The following is a 23893-nucleotide window of genomic DNA, read 5'->3' as shown; positions in this document are numbered from 1 at the left end:
TTTATATAATTATTTGTATCAAAATTAACTAAAATATAACTTATCTTTCCTTTTCCATATTTTAATTTGTGTTTGATTTATAATGTTATGGTACAGGAACTACACAAGCCATGTATGACATAAACAACATTTTCATTGGCTCTGGTATATACAAAAAAGATATTTTGCTAAATATTGGCCAATCAGAGCTAGCAATGTATCAGATATTAAAATCCAGCCAGAGTCACATGACCCGATGATGTGATCGTAGCCATTTTCTTCTCTCGCCAGTCATCTACGATCCTGTTGGACTACCGTGAAAAAAAGCTTACCATCTCGAAAGGCATTCGGTCTTTTATTTTGCAATTTTTGAGCTGTAGTATACAAATTAGTTAATATAATGGCTGACGCAGCACCACCACCTTTATACACACCATTTTTTGGTGTCATGGGGGCCACATCTGCTATGGTTTTCAGTGGTAAGTACAGTCATGACGACTCAGGGAAAGGGTCGATCATTCAATGAATGGCAATGAATAATAAAACTGTGTCAGTGCAGTGTCATCATGCAGATATGATCGATCACATGATTATGATGCATGATTATTTAAGCCAAAAACCAAATTTTATATGCTTTTGCATTAAACCGAATTGCACAAGCTCTTTATTTTCTTCCGTTTTCAGTAGAGTTGTGTTAGTATTGACTCAGACCGTATCGGCGCCGATTATTGGCTTCATCGGCAAAAAATCTGGATAGGAAAAAATGCATCTGATCTTACCGATGCTGAACCGATGTTTTAAATTCTAGAAAAATAAACTATCCATGAATTTGTCCACCTTTTTGTGCCGAAAATGACGATATCTGCGCACCAAATCATGAAATTGATAATTAAATCTGCATTCGTATTTTTAGGTATGCATGTATGAAAGGCTAAATCAAATTGGTCATCAAAGTTCAAACCACATCATTTTATATATCAAATCATGTCAAATTAAAGCCCTTTCCTACAAAGAAAGTCAAAACTGAAAACCGTTTTGTTAATAGCATTATCTATAACAAAGTTATATCTTGTCAAAAGATTGACTTTCATCCAAAACATTCAGCCAACATTTGATGAACTTGCGCAAAACAAAATGGCACAGTGAGTGTCATGATAGAGCAGCTTTTCTATATGGAACTGCTAATAAAATCTAGTCGGGATTATGCACTTTCAGTTTCTCACGCGTTTGAACGGGAATTGGATCGCGTACTTTTTCGATGTCTATTGAGCAAATTTCTTCAATATTTTGAGAAAATGATATCAAATTTTCTATTCTATATTGTTTGGTAATAATGTCTTTTGCCAATAGTATGTTTAAAGTTGTAATTTTGTGTTTTTGATCGCAAAGATCGGATATTTTCGTTCCCGATTTTGGCAGAACTTTGACGATAATTTTCCCTTTTTGGACACTAAAATGCATTCGATCCTTAATTTTGTTTCAACCGAGTCTTAAATTAGCAAGCACAATAAGGTTGGTACCACTTTTATATACATTGATAAAATTTTAAAGATTTTTTTTCAAGTTTCTAACCGGCGCAAATCGTTAAGTGTGTATTTCCCATTGACATCCAAAATGGCGTAAGCCAGTCCTTAAATTTAATATACATAGGTACGGCGTATATAGGACTGGCAAGCAAGTCTAATAAAATCCCTCTAAAATTCCATGTGCGATTATCTCATCACAAAAATAAATTATATTTGGGTTACATGGATCGAATCTATATCTGGTTCCATACAGCAATACGCAGTATTGCTGTCTGGTAAGCAGGTACTGAATTGAGACGTCGTGAATTGGGACGTCCGGAGCCGGTCAAACACAGAGGACTAGCCTACATCCCGTATCCTACTATCACTCAAACAAGCAAATCTCTTCACGAATTCACTCACCTTGCGATCCTACATCATCAGTTGAAACAAACATCTAAGTTTCCAAAAACAGCGTTGTCATTCCTCAAAACTACAAGTAACTTCATTGATAAAATATTGAAATCATACTATTACCCGTTATTGAAAATTTTGTTCGATTTATGTGAACCAAAAGAACGCACGAGTCGAGTTCAGTTTACCAAAATGGTAGCTCCTGCCTCCTGGTCACCTCAGATATGACGTCAGTATCAAGCTGCTTATTAAACGGTGGATCGGATTGGTTGAAATCAACGCAACGTTTTTGACCTTACAGGGGTCAGAGATATGCATATATTCATGAAAACAGCGATGCGGATATAGTATCATCACCGGAACTGATAATTGCTACATTTTCAATGTTTGTACCGGGAATTTCAGACACGGAGACTCATGGAGATTTCGACAAATTCGTCCCAAAGGTAACCAAAGGGTTGGGGATCGCATTTTAACTATCACTAAATGTTTCGGAATTGAGGTCGGCTAAAAGTAGACAGTTTCGGGACTGTAATTGGTGTAGATGTCACATTTTGAACAGTGAGCGATAAGTGACCAATTTGATGCTCAGCACAAGTGACTATCTTTACTCAGGGTAGATCGAATCCATGGGTTCCTACAGTCACCCATGGAAAACAGGGTAGGCCTACTGAAAAGCAGTACACCAAGTCCATATGGGCCAAGGGATGAAGTAGAAAATAAAATATTCTTTTACGACATTTTAATTATTCTTCGCTTCTTTGGGCCAAGGGATGGTTTGTTTACATGGCAATAATTCCTTCAGAATAGGCAATACAGATTCCAAACATATAGAACTTACCTCATAGTCATATCAGTTTTAGTTGCCCCTAATAACTCCAAATTGACATGACAATTCATTCTATTTTCTCAATTTCATACCAAAATCAAGGAAAACATGGTTTTGTTATTGCAAAATATCAAGTAAATCAGAAAGATTATATCTGGTCATTTGCAGTAGGCCACTTCAGGTAATCAATATTGGCACTTGAATTGCTTGACTCAGTGACTTTCTGCTCATTGTAATCTTGAGTGAGAGTGTTGTAAACTCGATTGCATAACATTAAGATTGCCAACTGATATCCTTTGTATTTGAGTTGTCTGATGATGGTATTAGAACTGTCATGGATGTAAACATTACACAAAATGTCAACAAAACATGCTACTGCAGAACTCTATGCCTGTATGTGTGTGTCTGAGGGCCGATCTGATGAGGGCTGATGACACACATTTGATGGGTGTATATTTGGGTCAAGTGAAGTATCGAGACAACATGTTTATGCAGGTTTCCTTAAAAAATCTTTTCTTTTAATTTTCCATGTAAAATTTCTATTGTATTTTTAGACCAATTTGGCTGACTATAGCTAAAATAATAATTTCTCGATCGTGAGAGTATGAATGTACTGCGTGCACTGCGTAATGTCGCAAGTTTAGTGGAATGACACAATAGCGCGATCAATTGTGCACGCACAGGAAATGCAGCGCTACCCAAAGCGTGTGTGGTAGGCGTTGTACACCGACGCAATTGTCATTGCATGCCTATTGAGCTCTCATGATCGAAAAACTATTATTTTAGCTTAGAAAGCAAATGTGTTAAATAAGGTTTGCCTGTCATACCTAGATATATTTCCATTTCTTTGAAGAGCTGTATTTTTAAATCACCAAAACCACCAGTTTATAACAACTATACTTACGCCAAATTGGTCAACCTGGGAGATTTACAGCTTGTTAATCGAAAGATAGCCTAGGCTAATAGAAATTGGCACTCCATTCGTATTGATTGTTGTTGTGGACTACAATAATAATATAAAGGGTCCATATACATGTATATGTATGGCACTTCGGCAGGGGTGATTCTTTGTTGGATTATATGATCTATTTGTGACCTCATCTCATAATTTATGCCCACTTTAACATCTCACATTTGCCTAGACTTGCTCGCCAGTCCTATACGCCGTGCCTATGTATATGTTAAGGACTGGCTTACGCCATTTTGGATGTCAATGGGAAATACACACTTAATAATTTGCGCATTCTTTTAAATGTCATCAATGTATAATTGTATATAAAATTGGTACCAACCTTATTGTGCTTACTAATTTAAGAGACTCGGTTGAAACAAAATTAAGGTAAAATTATCGTCAAAGTTCCGCCAAATTCTGCACCCTTGCGAAGGGTGGAGAATTCGAATCGGGAATGAAAATATCTGATCTTTGCGATTAAAAACACAAAATTACAACTTTAAACATATTATTGGCGAAAGACATTACTGCCAAACAATATATAAGAATAGAACATTTGATGTGAACTTGTCAAAATATTGGAGAAAATATGCTCACCAAACATTGGGAAACTGCACAATCCAATTCCCATTCAAACGCGTGGGAAAGTGAAAGTGCATAATCCCGGCTACATTTGCCATAGTCACGACGAGTCGTATGCAAATGTAAGCTTTAAGCTTGGTCACATGTGATGTGTACACGTTGACGTAAATTCAAGAATTAAGTAGGCCCTACCGAGTAGAAAACTTGGAAGTAGGCCTATGACTATTGATCTCTTTAAATTTGCCTCTGTATTTTGCAAAGTAAAACAAGAATACTGCTTTTTAATAACTTGTAATTTGATAATAAATACTGAATATAATAGTAGGCCAATTTAGTATAGACGCCAAAGACAAATTGCTATCGTAAAAGTCACCCGGGAAAAGTCACTGGCGCTTGCAAAATTTATGAATAAATGCCACACAATGGTTTCCCGATTTACACTCGTCATGCACATCGCCATCGTCGGGCCACGTAATTTGCATTCTTGTCATGCTTGTGGGTCGACCTGGCTGATAATCCTGGGCATTTGCGGGCCGAATGAGGCAACACCCAAAAATGTATACGGTCTACCTGGCAGAAACCGATTTACGATGACTTTAGATTATCTACGCTTAAAGTCGACCTGGGATTTTTTTCTCCCAGCTTGACCCAAAACACTATACTTAAACATTTATGTCTGACAACTTTGATCTCCATGCGATTCCAATTTATTATCACCAATGCAATGACTCGTTTGTTTTACCAACAATGTCATTTAACGTAAAGTAATAAAACTTTAAACTGCCGTCGTGTTCCAAAATTTGATCATCATGCAGATGGGTCATCATCATGAACTCGTATCAATTCCATTGTTGATAAATAATTCATAAATTTTAGCGGTAACATAATGCATTTTTTTAATAGAATATATATATCGAGATAAAAACGGGGATAAAAACTTTCCCAGCATTATCAGCAGAAAGGTGGGTTATTGCGTGAGTATGTGGACAGGGCTCGAAATAAGGGGAGCCCAAGGGCCCTCGGCCCCCGAAAATCAGTGAGGGCCCACAAAAGACACATTCAAGCCCGGGCCCAAATGGCCCATAAAATTTGTGACAAATTCGGCCCACAAAAATTTGTGAGGGCCCTCAAACATTTAAGATCAAGGGCCCAAATGGCCCTCAGAAATTCTGGCTTATTTCGAGGCCTGTATGTGGACCTGTAGGAATTTTCTAGTGGGGAATTTTCCATACAAAAATACATCTAGCAATTTGATTTGGGTTACTGCCGGCCTTGCACCAGTTGTAGTAACTACAAATTTTGAACATTTGAGGACTTGTTCTCAAGTTATAGAACCTTCTGTGCAAGTGACCCTGGGATTTATTATTGCATTTTAAAAAGTAATCCACATTTGACAACCTGTGTGACCAGAGTTGGAATTAAGCATTTTTTTTATGCGTAGCAAAATTTGCTTTCATTACTTTTTTCTTGGTATATTCATCAGTGTTTGATTTAACATTTTTCTGGTGCATGTAACGTTTCTACTATACATGCACGGTGTGCATGTTATTATTTTGTAAGCTTACTGAATACAAATTGCTCAAAATACAAATTTGATTGTGAATGATATTCCATCTCATGATAAAAAAATGATATGAAAGATATTTATGATTTTACTAACAATTTACTGTCTTTAAATGTCCGATTGTTCCGATAGCAACAGCGTGTTGTTATTGTAAACTTCATTGATGCACTTCTGGGATGAATTTTTTGGTGTCCCTCGAGGCAATGCTCAATTCGTGAGGGCCTCCCGGCCACTTCCGCCCGAGGCAAAAAGCGCGCCGTGACTCCATGAGTATTTTTTTGGTTTCCTTGGATTTATTTATAGATCGACTTATGCGATTGCGCAGTAGGGTAACTAGGGTTGTCAGCAGGGTTCCCGTTAAGGTTTAAAAAATGTGCGTCCACGGTCCGGGTCATGCATGTGTGACGCAAGTTTGCTGACAAGGTTGCAAAAACTTGCGTCCAGAGAGATTTTTGTGCGTCCATCTGAAATTCACGATCAATCATACCGGGAAACGCTGTGGAATGCCATGATCAGAACGGCAACCTCTTGTTGCTACACACGTACAGGGCATGAATTTTGAAAAACAGCAGGTGTGCTACAAATCGCACTCCTGGAAATAGTCAGGCGAGCTACAGGTGTGCTGTTAATTGCACTCGGTGAGGATTTTAGGTGTGCTATCATCTGCACTCAGTAAGAAGTTTAGGTGGGCTATTTGAATTATTGCACTTGATATTCAGATAAGAAGCATTGGTGTTGAATGTGGGACTACAATGTACAGGTAGAGCGTGTTTCTACAGGCGCACCGCTAAGTTACCGCTAAATGGATAACGCTATCTTACCGTTATCTTACCGTTTAACCTGCTGTTTCCACAGACAGGTTTTTGCCGTTGGCGTGTTCATACCGTTTAATCTGAATGACAAACATGTTTTAAAAGTGTATTTTGTACGGTAGTATGGCCAGAATATTGCATCGTAGGCCTAGAATTAATGCCAGAATGGATTGTTTAATGGTTGATTATTGCTAAATAATCACTTTTTTTTTGTTATATTTTGCAAATCAAGAGGAAAGTTTTACATTTTACACAGTTTTTCACTATTTTGTAGTATTTACAAATTTCTGTGAGCAAACCCAATTCCGTGAGTTTTTCTGTTTTTCCGTATCACGGATAAATTGTGGCTTTACATAACAGTTTGGACTTGTTATGTTGCCCAGGCTGTTATTAACGTTTTTGTCATGTCGTCTGTCCAATTAACATGTTGATTAACAGCCAGGGGTAGCGCTAGAACAAAACATTCCAGAGTCCGCAGGGACCCCCGAACTTGCAGAAAATTAAAAAGTAGAGGGTCCGAAGTAGAGTTTGGTGAGTCCGAGTTGCACAAATGTAGCATAAATAGTATGTCTGCGTTAGCGCTAGATTGAAAAACTGGGGGTCTGCAGCTGCAGGGACCCCTGAACTCACAGAAAATATAAAAACAGGGGGTCCGAACTCTATTTTGGTGGGTCCGGGACCCCAAAATGCAGCCTAGCGCTACCCCTGTTAACAGCCATTTTGTTTGATTTTGCTCAATAATCGGCAAGTTACCGCTTCGGTCTGTTTCCACAGAAAATCTACCCGCTTCGTCAACGGCAAAAACCTACTCCAACGAGGTTTCCGTTGGCGATGAAAAGGCGTTGCAAAAAAGGCGTTGGAGGCTGTTTCCACAGGAGTGATTAACGGTTCCATACCGTTTCCAAAGCGGTATTTGGCTCTGTAGAAACACGCTCAAAGACAGGGAAGGGAGAAAGAAAAGGAAAAAAAGGAAAGAAAAAAGGAAAGAAAAAAAACCAAGGGCCTAAATAAAACATAAATACACTGCTTAAATACATAAAATTATTTATTATTTCATACATAATCATAAACCCCGTAGCCCCTCCCCCAACAATTACTATGCAAACCACGCCCGTAGAAACATGTTTACTATATTCACCCATTGCAAAAGTCGCCAAATTCGTACTACACAAAGTGCCACTTCACTCACTTTTTGCGCAAGGCACCCTCCAATCTCATCTAACCAAACATTTTTATGTACAAAAAACTACATTTATTCACCGTGTGCACAATTTAACTCGCCGTTAAACCCTGTTAGTTTCAAATTCACTAGAAAGTCGTCAAAATTTGCCGCGAACAAGTGCCAATCATGTGTATTGGTACTATGCGCAATGGAGCTTCAGTTTTCACTAGACTTGGAAACCTACGGCATGGAAGCACCACGGTTATCAGCGAATCGCAAATTGACCTTTTCATTGTTGACCTGCTTGTGAACTATGACCTGACAGTACATGTGACTTTTTTTAATTACGTTATAGGAACACGGTCATCAGTACTATTTTCGTACATATTTTATGCATGTGAAGAATATTACGGGATGAATTTGAAGGCTGAATCAGTCAAAATCACAGTGAGTCAAAATGGAGCAAAAGTGGTTATTATACCGGCGCAAAATGCAGATTTTCTCCGGCGCCTGGGCATGTAATTCTGGCTTGATCCAGGCGTGAAAACTCGGTAACCATAGGGTAAAAATCCCGGTAAAAATCGCCCTTTCGGGAACCGCTGCAACTTTGGAAACTCCTTCAAGTGACAAGGTGCACTATAAATCGCACTCGGTATCGGTAAAGTGATTTAAGGTGGGCTCTATGCGAGCGATCGCACTCGCGCGCCTTAAAATGCATGGCCTGCACGTACATGTACCCCAGGTCTACACCTCATCAAATGTTGATTGTTAAAATAAAATGAAAGTGCATTTCGCTGTGATATTCCATCTCCAGTCTTTATGATAATTTTTCTCATTTCTGTGTCAGTTTTGGTCCGAAACGTGGTCCGAAACAGCTGCAAACACATACCAAAGTGTGTCAAATTCTCGTACTTGTACGTTCCACATTTCTTTAATTAACGTGTTGTTGATGCTAACTTGCTAAGCTAAAACATGCGCTGTCCCAAATATACAAAAAAGGTTATCATTTGGATTTTGTCTTTAAAAATGCTTTTATTCATCGTAATAATAATACTAATAAAGGAAGCTTAGATTATTTATGAGAAAATAAACTTAAAACATTAAAAACTGAATATTGTCAGCTTGTGATAAATAATTAAATAAACATTAGCCGCACATCGTTAGTCCAGCATGCTAAACAAGCATTTTGACCAAAAATCACAAGTTTAAGCAAAGTCACGTTTTTGAACAAAAATGATTTCTACTTAAAATCATGTTTTTAACCAAAAAAGATTCTGAAGACATAATAATGATAAAATTGGATGGATACTTTCGCACGATACCTGAATTTATCGATCTCACTAGAGTTTTCAAATATCACGCTCGACTTTGTCTCGCATGATATTTGAAAACTCTAGCTCGACCGATAAATTCAGGTATCATGCTCAATCCGTCCAATTTTATATCAGTATCGGGCCGATACAATGTCGGATCCGATTATTGGCAAAAGTTCTAGATCGGATTGTGTCACAAAAATTGCAACAAGTTTGAAAGATAATTGAAAACAGATACTGTGTCAAATTTACAAGCAGATCTCAAACGGGTCAAAATGCTAAGATTATGAGTAAGGAGGTCTATTTTAAACAGAACCTACGATGTATGAAAAACGGAACTCGTATGGTACTTATATGAAAATGATAGTAATAACCAATTTTTTCATCCTTGGGCTATTTGAGGGTACTCACCCTTATAATATTTACAGTAATTTCATGGCCAAACTGGAACACTATAAACGCTGGCTCCGCGTTAAACACGCCGCCGAATATAACGCTGCACAGAAGAAAGCATACACGCGCCTTACATTAAGCGTACACGCTTAGTACGCTACATGGACGCAACGCATGTTCCAGTTTGGCCAAGAAATTACTGTAAATATTATAGTCCCTCATATTTTTTTTAAGTCAATATGTAGAGTTACTGGTTACTATCACAGGATAAAATTTGATTTATATCGTTACAGCAGATATATGTATGTTCATACGTAAAAAGGAGTGGTTATAAACAAGGCTATAGTAGATAGCTAATTGTTCAAATCCCCAAGTGGTTGACCAAGTGTGTAATTACATTTACATCTAACATCAGCTACATGGATAAGTCCAGGAAATTATCAGTGAATGCTAGTCAAGTCATCATGGCAGGTTGAAATATCAGAGGTTATATAGAAAGCAGCCTCCAGATATTTACTAGTCTTAAAGCCTGGGATGTGTAGGCAAGATTGATCAGATTTTACACGATGAATTTTAAAACTATTTAAACCCAAACATGGCAGCTGTACTTATTTTGATGTTTTGTCTTCAGTGCAGAGAAATTTTCATTCCCATTTTCGTCAAACTTAATTAAGGGGGTACTACACCCCTTGATAAATTTGAGTCTATTTTTGTATTTTGCTCAAAAAATAATAACACACTGGTAACAAAAGTTATATGTATATTATAGGGGCAAGGAATCCGATTACTTCACTGAAATTTCAGTGATTCAAGACAAGTGGTTCATTATTTATGTTAAGAAATTAGGTACATTCTAGCGGTAGCCTACCTCTTTTCTTATCATAAATAACGTACCGCTTGTCTTGAGTCACTGCAATTCCAGTGTAGTCACTGGATTCCTTGCTCCTATAATATACATAACTTTTGTTACCAGTGTGTTATTATTTTTTGAGAAAATGCAAAATAGTCACAAATTTATCAAGGGGTGTAGTACTCTTAATGTCACTGATAAATGACATGTTCTGTAATTGATATTAATATTATTTTAATCACTGATGTGCAAGTAATCAGGTAATGATACAAATTCAATTCATCACATAAAATTCATTACCGTAAAAATATTATTTAAAACTGCATGTATGTGTAAATAATTAGGGTGAATATTATGACTGTCAATGCTTTTGTTTGATTTTCCCAGTAAAAATAAAAAAATATATTGTGTAAATGTACTGGTATTTGATTTCTGTAACATTGGGCTGAGATCAATTCTGTCACTATTAGATAGCATAGTAAAATTGAAATTTGAAACAACTTGTATGTCATTCCATGAAGTAGCGATGCAAAACAGGTTACATGTACATGTACCCTTGTAGTAAGCATGATCTGTGCTGTGAATGTTGTGTGGCCAGTGTACATAATGTACATTATCAAAGTGCATTTAACCGAAAACAAGTGTGACAATAAAATCGTTCAGTGCAACTGTCATTACCGTACCTACATGCATGGTGAGATGTGCAGAGATGACTGCGACTCACCAGTCATGTGCTATAAAATTCAGTCCAAGGGTTATCTTCCTTTGCACTGCCAGTATCAAAAGAGGCCATATATATGTGCATTATTTATAATATTATTCCCTTAGTTATTGTTTTATTTATTGATTAAAAAAGCAAATTAACCTTTAGCACAAAGCCTTACACTGTTATTTTATGATACACCGTATACAGTACCGGTACAATCAGTACCAGTGACATGCTGAGTACTTGACTCGTTTAGTCACCTTGGCTTGTAGTACTACTTGTATTGATCCATTTGCTATATTACTCATAATGTCTAATGGTTATGATGCACACTACATATTGTGGGATGCAGAATTTATGCAGCATCCTGCATGGGACGTGAAAGTAATAAATAGAATAGACAATTTATATGACCCAATTAATTTCATTCAATATGTTGTTTTTATGAATTTTTGTAATGAATTGAAATACTATTAAAAGTTTTTTGACCTGATAACGATGAGATTTATATCCAGTAATACTATTCAGATCATTACACACCACTATACAGTTTTAAGTATTATTTTTAGACACAAAATAATTTTAGCGATCTCATCGCTGAAAGCTGTCAGCACTGGCTATAACAATGAAATAAATTTTATTGTAGTTACGGTTTTAAATGAAATTAAAATTATTAATTAGACCTTGTTAAGGGCGTACTACACCCATATACTGGTTTGATTGGTCTAAATAAATATTTTTTCATTTATAGCTAGGCGATATATGCACGGATCATGTGAAATAAAAAAAAATATGAAAAAAAGAAGAAAAAAAAGTGCTTTTAAACAATTGCAGTAAGTCATTTTAGCCCTATATATATTTTGTTTACTGTATCCTAGTTACTCAGATGCATGTTTCATAACAAACCATGATTTATTCTATTCAGCATGTTCAAGTAGGGTACATGAATAGAATACATTAAATCCTTTGTTATACTCTCTATAGAAAATCTAGTGGTGCATGCAAAATATATAAACACTTACACAATGGATGTATAGTCATTAGTCAATAATATTATAATGTGTTGTTAGGAGAAGAAAAGGCTATTAGGTCACCGTATGTCAGGTTATAGGTCAATTGGTTCAGGTCAAATTTAAGCATCAATTTTGAATACACATGTGAGAGTTTGTGATATCATAATGAGGAATAATTTTGATATTCTGTCTTTAACTGGATATATATCGAGAAGTGCAAGGTGGATATATACTAATATACCTTGGGATGTAAATGGTGAGTACAATTTAGAATGCCTAGTTGAGACGGATTTCACAAATAAATATAAAATAGTTACCAAAATCACAAACGTTAAGCTTACGGAAAACTACCCAATATGGTGGTATAGGTGACAAGAAATACAATTTTTTTCAACATTGCTGTAGTATGGTTGTGGTAACCTGTTACCTGTGGCTTAATTAAGTTTCAGTGAAATAATGTGGCAAGTTAAAAATACAAAATATAGCTCAACATTGAAAATAGAAGCATTTTAACCAGTTCCTTTTTTGATAGTTGTGGAGCACCAAGTTCATGAAGTCATAAAAGAGATCAGGAACCACTTATTCCCATTTTACATATCAACTTTATTTCCCTAACGTGTTAGCAACACATATCCAAAATTTTAACGAAATCCGTTGATAGTAAGCTTTCCAAAATGAAGTGAATTTAAATCATCAGTGATGTACCACCTTTTGGCTTCTACTTTTAAAAGCATGTAAGCTACGTTGATACCGATGCCACCAATAAAACGAGAAGATTTGCCCTTCATTTTGCATACCACTTTGTCCAATTTTTTTTTGTAATTTCTTCACAAAATGCAAAAAAATGCAAAAAAAAATCAATGGGTGTAGTACCCCTTAAAATGCCATGTGGAACAAAGTAAAGCCATGAAACAATTTAAACATGAAATGTTTTTTGTTTTGGCACATTAATCATGCTGTTTCATATGTGACCTATACAGAGAAAGAAAAGGAAATGGTTAATCAAATTTGGCAAACAATGAAATAAGGCTAAAATGATAGGTTTCCATTGTTAAGATATAATATAAAGGGAAAAAACAAGTGAATTTTCATTATATTTTGCCCATTTTAAACACATTGGTCAATCCTTCATATTTTGTCAGAAAGTAACTTTTAAAGATAACTTCTGCTATAATAACCATGATAATGTACATTTATGTAGCACTTTAATAGTAAACTTGTAAAATCTTCTTATAAATACCACTGTGGAAAAGTGTAGAAATTAATCGCCCTTCATCTTAAATACACATTGGAAGTGGCAATTATTTTTTGGGCAATCTTTTTTTTTTTTGCTTTAAAGTTTTAAACCCATGGATCTAAATTGGCTGATATCATTATCAGGACCTGAACAGAGAAGGCTAATTGTGTAGACAATTACCACATGAATTATATCAATACTGTTATTTAATACAGGTACAGGTTCCTTGTGAAGCTTTCTTTAAATGTTGCACCAAAATACATTTTTGTTTGAAATTTACAATTTGTAAAAAAAAAATATATATACCAGGTATATACTGAATTTCCTTACATTTCCCATCTTGACTACCAAACAGTAGCAATATCATATATTAATGGTATTGAATTTACCACTATTGTAGAATAAAGAATTTAAAAAAAAATATGTACTCAAAATATTGAACTTCATTAATTCCATGTATGGAAATTACTGGAGACTAAAAAATATGTTCTTATCATGTACACATCTATTGCAGATTTGTCAGTTATACCAATTGTGGATTTAATTGATAATTAATGTGCAGTTGATATGCAAGAGTATATTTAAATTAAATTATAAGCAAATGTCATTAATTCGCTGTGTCATCGACTCCTCACTGTACAGGTATTTCCCAATACATACATGTCTTGATTAACACTATATAGTGTAGCATACACTGGCAGCTGTCGCCACAACCTGGACTAATAGGAAATCTAGCTCATGAATAATTTACGAGACCCTTTACTAGGCAAGCAGGCTAGCAAGCAAGCAGATTTAGGATTATGACGACTCATGGGCACATGACACCAAATCCCTCACATGCAGTGTAGTGGATATTCCTAAAGCAAAGGTTGTCTGCAGATAAAGCACTTGTTCTTTGAAACAGCTAAAATCAATAATTAGTGATTTCTAGACTATTATACAATGTATCAAAATTGAAGCAAAAAAAATTGCTCATTGCTTAGAATTTAAATTCCTTTTGTATTTTAAAATCTAATTAATATCAAAAACAATGTGTCAAATTTCATTATCAATTGATGTCATGTATAAAATGTAAAAACAATTATTTATTTTCAATTAATTGGGGAAATCCGAAAAGCTTCTTGCAGGATTTTTTTGTTGTTGTTGTATTTGAAGAGAAAATTTGTTGTCCCCAAATAATTATAAATGTGATGAAATTGTTGAAATTTGGCTTAAATCTTTTCAGGAAATGACATTTTCTAGCCCTGAGTTATAGTGGAGTGCGTCCCATCATCTGGGGCATGCTTACAGCATGATGCCGCTATATAAAATGTGGAAATGAGATTGAGGGATTCATGAGGATTATCGTTATCAATTCCCCACATGATTGAAATTCACACTGCACTGGCTATGTACATGTATGTAGTAGTGTACATGAATATCATACTGACGATGTACATGTTTAAATTAAAGGTGATATTGTTGTAAGATGATGTTATAGACATGTCTGAGCTATAATTTGAGGAGCATTATGATGATGCCTTTCAAGTGTATTTTTGCATCACACTTAAATATATTACATGTTCATGCACGGACCAGACAATGAATATTAACAGGTTTTCAAATTCAGGATGTACATGTATGTATTGACTAGGCTGTATTGATGCAAGGTTCTTCCTGTAGAGGTCATGCAGTAATAGCATTAATAACGGCCATTGGAGGATGGCACAGGACAGAACATACCCAAATAGAATGGAACATCAAAGAGTATATTTTTTTTTTTTTGGTCTTGGAGTGTCCCTGAACCTAGACCTAAATGCTAGGATCATTCATGGTTGACCTAAAAAAAATTGCATGTTTTGTGTTTTTAATATGAAAATTGATAATTTATATTCATGTCATACTCTATTAATGATTTCAAAATGCTTTCAATTTTTTTTTATACAATTTTTGGAATTTTTCGACAAATGGGGGGTGGGACTATACTCGAATGTGGGACTATACTCGGATGAATACGGTATAAGTAATAATCAATATTTTCTTCAACATCTATTTACCCAAGTATTCTTTTCTTGTGTCTCATTTTGTCCACAGCTCTAGGAGCAGCATATGGCACAGCCAAGAGTGGAACCGGAGTTGCCGCCATGAGTGTGATGAGACCAGAGCTTATTATGAAATCAGTCATTCCCGTAGTCATGGCTGGTATCCTTGCTATATATGGTGTTGTAGTAGCTGTTGTCATATCCACTGGTATCTCAGACGGTCCTGATTACACATTATACAGGTCAGTGCACGTGTATTACCAATTGATTTTGCTTCCTCCCCCCCCCACCAACACACCCATACCCTACAAAGAAAGAAGTATACAGTCCAACCTCTTTTTTTTCCGGACCTCTTTTATATGGATCTCTCTGTTATCCGGCTGTGAAATCTTCACAGGAAAACATGTTTTTGATGATTTAACACCCTAATTCTATGCTATGCTGCATCTAGAGCACTCTAAAGCCATTTGTTGGTGTTATTACCCCATATTAGAACAATATTTTGCTGTCACAATTTCAGTTCTTAGGAGAGTTAATGCAGAATTACTTATAATTCACTTGTCCGGATTTTTCACTTATCCGGACAATGCTTGGTCCCATCATGGCCGGATAAAAGAGGTTGGACTGTACATGCAAAAGTACAGATTTTATTTTGTTCCAAAACAGGCTTTTGAAGGAAAAGATTTTTATTAAATCACTCGGGATTGAAGTTTTCAGGTGAAAGAGATGCTCAAGATAAAATGAAAGGAACATTTGCATTTTTTTGTGGAACTATAGAGGTACCGTAGTCATTGTGACGTCAACGCCGCCATCTTGTGGGTACGGAGTGCCTTGTTGCTAAGATCACCGCCGTTGATGCTTGACTGAAGAGGTGCGTCACGCGCTGTGACTTCAGCGTAATCGGGGGCGTAATGACTAACGCATGACATGCAGAAGAACGGCAGTACCCACAAGATGGCGGATCCCGCGGAAAAGGCTGACAGCCTCTATTGGGATAGGGTCCAGTTCACAATGTGTCAATGTTGTGACAGAAGCTGGTTATCGGATTTCTTTTTGGATTTGTTGGAGCTCGTTCAAATAATAATAATGAGCTGCAATTTGTTACGAAGATTCCCCCCTCCCCCTCTCCCTGAAATGCAAGTGTAAAATAATGAAAATTCAAACCCAACAGGTCAACTGTGACTGATGTTTGACTAGATTTTTTACAAACTGAAACAGGACTTTTTGACCCCTACCCCCTAATTAAAGGACTTTTGTGTATAGGATGTCGTTGAACTTATGGTTTGTTCCACAAATATGAAATAAGAGACCATTAAGCAGGTGTGTGTGATCAGAAACTGAAGTGTGTTAGTAATTCAATACCAACTTTGTGAAACTTGATTTCTTGCAGTTGAGCAAGAGAGAAAGTTTTGTAAGGTACTATTTCATAATACACAAACTCTCTTTCACTGGTTTCAGTAAGATCTGTACTAAATTTGCTGATATATGTTAATATGTATGTAGCATAATCTTAAAAGTTGAATGAATAATGTTCATGACTTTCTGATAATGATATAATGATAAGTCTTCCTGTTTCAAATAGTTTCATATATAATTTTGATACATATTTATGCAAATTTACCAAATCAGTATTTAAAAGAATCCTTCTTTTCTGTAAAAACATCTATGATCTGAAAAAAAAGAAGAGTGTTCATAAAATGTAAACCAGTTCAACCCTTTGTTTTGTGTACTGCATGTATATGTGTGTTGAAGTAGCCAAATTCTATATAATGGCTAATTTGTATGCACAACTTTCATGATTGTTGCAATAACCAGATTTGTTTTTTTGTTGTTGTTGTCATTTTCAGGAGTTTCCTACATCTGGGTGCTGGTCTTAGTGTTGGACTTAGTGGTCTTGCTGCAGGTTTCGCCATTGGAATAGTAGGCGACGCAGGTGTAAGAGGGACAGCGCAACAACCGAGGCTCTTTGTTGGAATGATTCTAATTCTTATCTTTGCGGAAGTATTGGGTCTTTACGGGCTCATCGTAGCGTTGATTCTTTCGGTCAAGTGATCAATAGAGCCGCGTTATTTATGCAAAGAAAGGTTGATTACTAATAACATTTCATGTACCGTGGCTCTGTCACTGTGCTCTGGTAAAAACTAGAAGAGCTACTGACATTCCTTTGAAATCGATTATGTCCATTCCTTTGAGTCATCAAATTATGTGGAACATCGTATGTTAAAGAATCGGGTGGTGTGGTTAATTTCTTTAATTTGCAAATGTGTGTGTGTTTAGTTTTGAGTCCATTGGTGTTGTACAGTATATATGGCAAAGGTTAATTTGATAACAATATCGGATTCTTTATCATACACCACCAAAAATTCCACTTTTAATCAAAGGAATGGACATACTAGGTATCAATTCTACTGTTGTTCCCCTCACACTGATAATGACATCATAAAATGACAAAAGTTTTGATGGAGATATTCAAATTTTGTTATTTTATGGTGATTAAAAAAAACCATTGTAGTAGTCTGTCCTTGAAAGTGAATAAAGAAAAGCATTGGTTGTTGAAAACTTTGCTTTTCTGAAGTACAGCACAATGCTACAAGGTATATCCCAATAATTAATGCCATTATATGGTATAACTATCATCAAATACGTAATTCTGGTGAAAATATAATCTTTGAGGATGATAGGTTTTGAGCATGTGTTGTATCATTCGCTTTTATCCAAAAAAAAAAAGGAAAGAAAAAACTTGTATCATAAAATTGAGTTCTGTATACCCTCCTCTCCCCAACTCACAGCTAAATAATATTTGTATATCAAGATTTATTTGTTTTGCCGGTGTGTTACTACAAATTCAAAAAAAAAAGTTGTTAAGCTTTACAAAAAAAAATCATGATTGAAATGGTAAGATTTTAATTTTATTATTATGACTGAATGCAAACAGTTGCGTTTTCACTAGAGCACTGCAGTTCCATTCCAGATTTATTATTTTCTTTTTTCTTTTTTGAAGTCACTCGAATGATTTCAGAAATCTTATTGACAATATTATTTTGCAATTGTAAAGAGAGTTGTATACGTAAAATAAAATATATGGGACTAAATGCCAAAGTAAAAGTACTAGAAGCACATTGATAATGTGTTGTGTATAGTATCGTAAGAATTACCATTGTATACGGAAAGCATAGGCACAGGAGTGTATTATCCAAACAGGTCAACACTTTAGTCGTACTTCGCATGTACATACAAGATATTTGGTTCAGGCTTATCGGTCACCAGTTCAGGCTGTGCGAATGATAACATTGTGAGGGCTGTGAAGTAGGAATGTTAGTTCCGTGGAGGATGACTTTGAATCTTTCAACTGTAGGAAATACTGGAGTGTCATTATGGAATCTTAGTTCATGAGAAGAAGCAATGTTAGAAAAAGAAAAAAAATCATGTAGACTCTTGACAGTGGTATAAATTGTCTTACTTTTAAAAAGAAGGCTGTATTGGCAATTGATTACCGCAAATGACCCAGAACTTTGGTATCTTGTGACAAAGATGAAAGTCATGACCTCTGTACAGTCTCGTACTGGAGGCTACATAAGCCATGTGCCAAATATATTAGTAATGAACCTTTGTACTCAATTCCAAAGGTGGCAATTATAGGCATGTTTGTGCAGCAAAGTCTCATCTTTGTTTTAATGGCTGCTTTTTGTTTTCAATATTTGCATCACTCAACCTGGTGGTTAAGGTGAATTCAACTTGTGTCACGTTTTGTACATTTTGGAATCCGACAAATAGCAGCCATTTTCTGGGATGGACTTTGTTGCTCTGATATGACAAAGTATATTATTAATTTGTGTCACATTTGCCGTTAACTACACACAATATAAAACCATGTGATCTGATATTGTATTTTTGTAATCACAGAATCACTTCACCTATGTGAGCAAAACAGAAATTTCTGGACGGATTTAAATGTACTGGAAAGTACTTCAACAGTTAATTTCAATTCTGTCCAAATTTAAGGGGAAATTTCAGCTTTGCTCACATAGGATGAGGTGGTTTGTCCACTCGATAGATTTCTTCCATTTTTTTTATAACGGTTGTCATATTTTACTAAAAGCAACTTGGTAATCATTTAATGTCCTTATAACTAATAAAAGCCACATGCACAGGTATCCTACCTTCTGTAATGAGCACAGTGCATATTCAAATTATGTACAGAAACACCAAATACATCTCATATGCCTTGGTTTTTGATTTGTTTTGGTGCTTCCTTCCTTATCTTTATTCATTTCAATTTAGTTTTCAGTTGATGGCATTTGGGTCCACTCAAGCTCCTCTAGCTATGACTTTGTATTTTTAATCGCAAGACTATAGATTATGAAAGTACACATACTGTATATTATTATCAGCGATGATATAGGAAGCTTTAAGAAGCTTGAGTGAAATTTTCATTACTTAGCATTTTAAGGAACTGCCAAATATTAATGCCATACACTATATGTGGTCTCTCAGTACACTTTTATTTTCAGTTCAACAAACGCATACCTGTTTTATAGTTATGTATTGACTCTAGTGCTTTTTACTTCTAGGAACAGTCATGTCTCTGCTTAAAACCACTCCTTTGTTGCGCTTGTACCAAAGTAATGTCCATGTGTGCAGGTGTACACGTAGGAGTCGGCATGCGCAGGTGCACATGTATAAGAGTCAACATGCACTGTCCCAAGGCTTTGATTACCTTGAGGTTGTAAAAACAAACTAAGTGTGAGAGAGCTTTCGGTACATTAGTAAACCATCTTCACCATCATATAAAATTAGCTTGAGCAATATAGACGTTAGTATGTCAACCCTGTGCTGACTGTAACTCCTGGCCTTTTTTTCTCTCTCATTTCCCACACACCTATCCCTCGTGATCATAGTAATGTAGAATATGAAGTAGCTGCCAAGATGAATTGTGTATATTATTATTATTATTACTACTATAGATAACAAACAAAATTGGTATAAATGTACAGTATAACTGTGTACAATAGATGAAAATAAGTTTCTTTTTGTTTACTAAATAAGTAATGGATTGATGTAGAATGTCTCTTATACACTGGTGTACATTTGATTGAAATTTGGTCCAATGAAGTTAACCTATGCGGTGTGAAAGATCCCGTCCATGACCGAGCTTTCTGTATCATAGAAAAATTCTATTTTCGGGAAAAGTCAATGTCCATCATTCAATTTAAAAAACTGGTTCGGCAATTTATCATTTTATTCCTTGGATATGTTATAAATTACAAAATTATGCATACATTTTGTAAGAAAGTTTATTTCGTGTGAAAAATGTTTGAGTTTAATTGAGACTTGAAATTGATTTCGAGGTCAACAGTATATCAGTGTATAAAAGCCAGAGAATGTTTCATGTCTGACATCTATTCTTGTTATCAAGAATGAAACAAAAAACATTGTTGTAATACATAATTGTTATTGATTATAAAAGAGTCAAACGTTCTCATAAATATTTATGTTAGCAAATTTGGTTGAGATAACGTTTATGTAACTGGATGTTTCAGTACTGAAGCATGTTTTTTTTTTCAATATTTTTAGCAGCCATAAAATTGATTAGCAGTGATGTGTTATTAGAAAAGAGAACACCACATTGTGTCAGCCAAGGCTTCCACTTTTTTCAGGGCGTAAACAAAATTGTCACACTATTCAAAGAGGATTTCTGTACGATAAGTTAAAAAGCTGAGAAACATGGCTCATGTTTGAGCAAGGCAACATGTATTTATCTGTTCCAAGTCTAGTGATACTTCATACATATTGTCCTGGCCGGGTATTTTGATTTTTCGAAGTAAAATGATACATGTAAACCTATTACAAATACATCTAAAAGTCCCGGGACATTAATGTAAATGAGGTGTCACTGGACCTGGAATAGATCATATTTGTAATCCTGGTACACTATTTTGTCAGAGCAGATCAAGAACCGTCATTAGTAAGCTTGTTACTTTCTCCGTTTAGGATTGGATTGGGCATGTGTAGAAAAGTTGTTGGGCGTGTATACAGCAATATTGATATAACAACATTGTCATTTAGCAGTATTGTGCCCTTGTGGTGGTTGCTCAGTTCCTCACAAAGCCAGTATGTGAGTTCCTGTTTCCTGTGGTGGTCACAATCAACTTTCAAGGAAATTCAGTGGAACAAATTGAGGAAAACTTGTGACATGAGGTTGACTTGTATATTAAATGTAGGTACAACCAAAATGGTTAAAATAAAGCAGAATCCTTTGGAAGTAAAACAGAAAGTGACTTTTATCAGTAATATTTGTTCTGCTGAAGTGAACTTCAGTTTTGCTAGAACACCATGCTCTATATTTGGGAATTGTGCCAAATAGATAAGTATAATACAAATGTATACCAGTTTGAGATCAAGGATTACTAGTACCGGGAAATATCAGAGTGGCAACATATGTTCTTATAGTGATCAGACCGATGTCATATACTAATACTCAAAAGCAGGGCATTGATTGTTCTCAATTACGGACAAGTACAGAAAACAGTGTTTAGAAAATCCATTAAAAGGTCAACCAATGTAAAATAATGTGGATTACTGAAGCATGATCAGTTTGATGTTGAAGTATTCCTGTGGCAATAAATGTGCAAAAATTAGTGTTTATATGATGCAAGTCAGATCAATTGCATTTGTATTTGAAGGCTAGGCTAACAGACTGAGCCATTGGGTCATCTTTTATAATCCCACTGACCCAAGTTAACTATTGTGTGCTTTACTAACTGCAACAGTAATAAATCTAATACACAATAATAACGATTTGGTTTTACCCAAGGTTAAGCATTTCAATAGCTATCTTTGAATCCACACACATAGGCCTAATTAGTGCCATAAACAACTTGGCATGTTCGCATTGTGCAACAATAATGCTGTACATATTTATGTCCAATTCATTCTGTTTGCAAAGAAGGGAAAATACAATATTCTACACTGCAGATGATTTCAAAGTACATAGTACAAGTGGACCACAAGGTTAGGGAAGGCTGATCATGCATGACAACTTGACCTTTGCCCTGTTTGTATTGATTGTGTAAACAAGTCTGCTACATATACACCATCAGGTTGGAACAGTCCCATGACTCTTATCTAGTCCTACATGTTTGACCAGATTCTGCGGGTTATATACTTGAATCAAAATGACATAACTGTCATTGACCATCTTAGAAAGGCACTATTCTGATCATTGTTTTTGAAAATGATCTGCACGGTTGGACTAGGTAATGACTGGGAGTAAATGCCCAATTATAAAATATGGGCATTATGAAATTATGCAAATTGAAATGGATTTTTGAGATTAGTTATGGTACTCAGTTATTTAAAACAAATTATGCTTGGGCTGATGTAAAGATTTAAACCTGATCTTGCAGAGGATAATTTTTAATTAAATGTGTAGTTAAATTGTGTTCAATTATTTGTAGGACGCCATTCTTTATAACTAGAATGCTAACTTTCTGTGTATTTGTGTTCAAATAATATATGTAAATGTGCATATACTATAAGGAAATATATATAATTACAATACAATTTGTATGTAAACAGACGAATGGGCCACATACCATCCATGCAAAAAACAACATGCTTGTAATATAATAAGAGCCTAAATCAATGTATGTTTGTGATTGTATGTTTAGTACCTCAAATCTGTTTGCTTGATTGTGCATACAATCCACCTCGGTAAAATTAATGAGTTTTGTTTTAGTCCTTGAAAGGTTTTTTTTTATAACTAATCCGGTAGAACATTGACTGATGACTGGCTAACTAGCAGGAAACCAATTATGTAGGGTAAATGTAACACTTTATATTGTTAATGTATGTAAGAATATGATGTCAATAAATGTGTATAATAGATGGGTATGTATGGTGACCTTAATTGTTGTTTGTTTCATTATTTATTTCTTGTCTCACTGTACTGGGTGTGCATTAAAAACAAGGGCCTTATATTCTTGGAACTAAACAATTGAATTGGGTTTGAATTATGGAATTATTTTGGCATTGTGTACAATTCTGATAACATCCTGTCAACCAGACCAGACCGAAAATGGCGTACTGCGCATGTCATCATCCAATCACACCGCCCCTTTGCCCTGATGTCAGACACAAACTAGTCTTTTTAATTGTGATGCTCTCAAGCTAAATCAGCTCAGGTCAATTTTGTGATTCTTACATTTTCATTTTCAGCGTATTCAAAGCTCCACATTAGTGAAAAACCCATACAGCCTTTACAACAATGTGAACACCAGAACATTAAAAAGAAAGAAACAGAGAAATCAAGTTTAAAGTACTTTAATTGAGTCATCTTTAGCACACCTAAAATATATAGTCAACTTCGCAACAATACCTTGGTTTAAGATATGCCTATGAAATTTGGCAAAGCAAAACGCCAACTCCAAGCTTCTTTTGGAATAATTTCATGATTTTTGACAATTATCGAAGTTGGATGGGGATAGAAAAAAATCACTTTTTTAACATTTAGCCTTATGAATTTCATCAAAAATATTTTCATGTAAAATGTTCCTTTCCAT

The 23893-nt window shown here is 35.4% G+C and overlaps 1 protein-coding gene across 1 annotated transcript; it reads left to right on the top strand.

Annotated features, from left to right (window-relative positions):
• Positions 1–229: 229 nt before the first annotated feature.
• LOC140160743 (V-type proton ATPase 16 kDa proteolipid subunit c) lies at positions 230–23241 on the top strand. The gene is made up of 3 exons (XM_072184043.1): positions 230–458; positions 15385–15574; positions 17180–23241. Exons 1-3 carry the CDS (start codon positions 380–382, stop codon positions 17382–17384), a joined length of 474 nt encoding a protein of 157 aa, XP_072040144.1. The 5' UTR covers positions 230–379; the 3' UTR covers positions 17385–23241.
• Positions 23242–23893: the final 652 nt, after the last annotated feature.

Source organism: Amphiura filiformis, chromosome 9 (genome assembly GCF_039555335.1).
Source record: "Amphiura filiformis chromosome 9, Afil_fr2py, whole genome shotgun sequence".
Taxonomy (NCBI): Eukaryota; Metazoa; Echinodermata; class Ophiuroidea; order Amphilepidida; family Amphiuridae; genus Amphiura; species Amphiura filiformis.
Note: the sequence above shows the minus strand (reverse complement) of the source record. Positions and strands in the feature narration are given on the sequence as shown.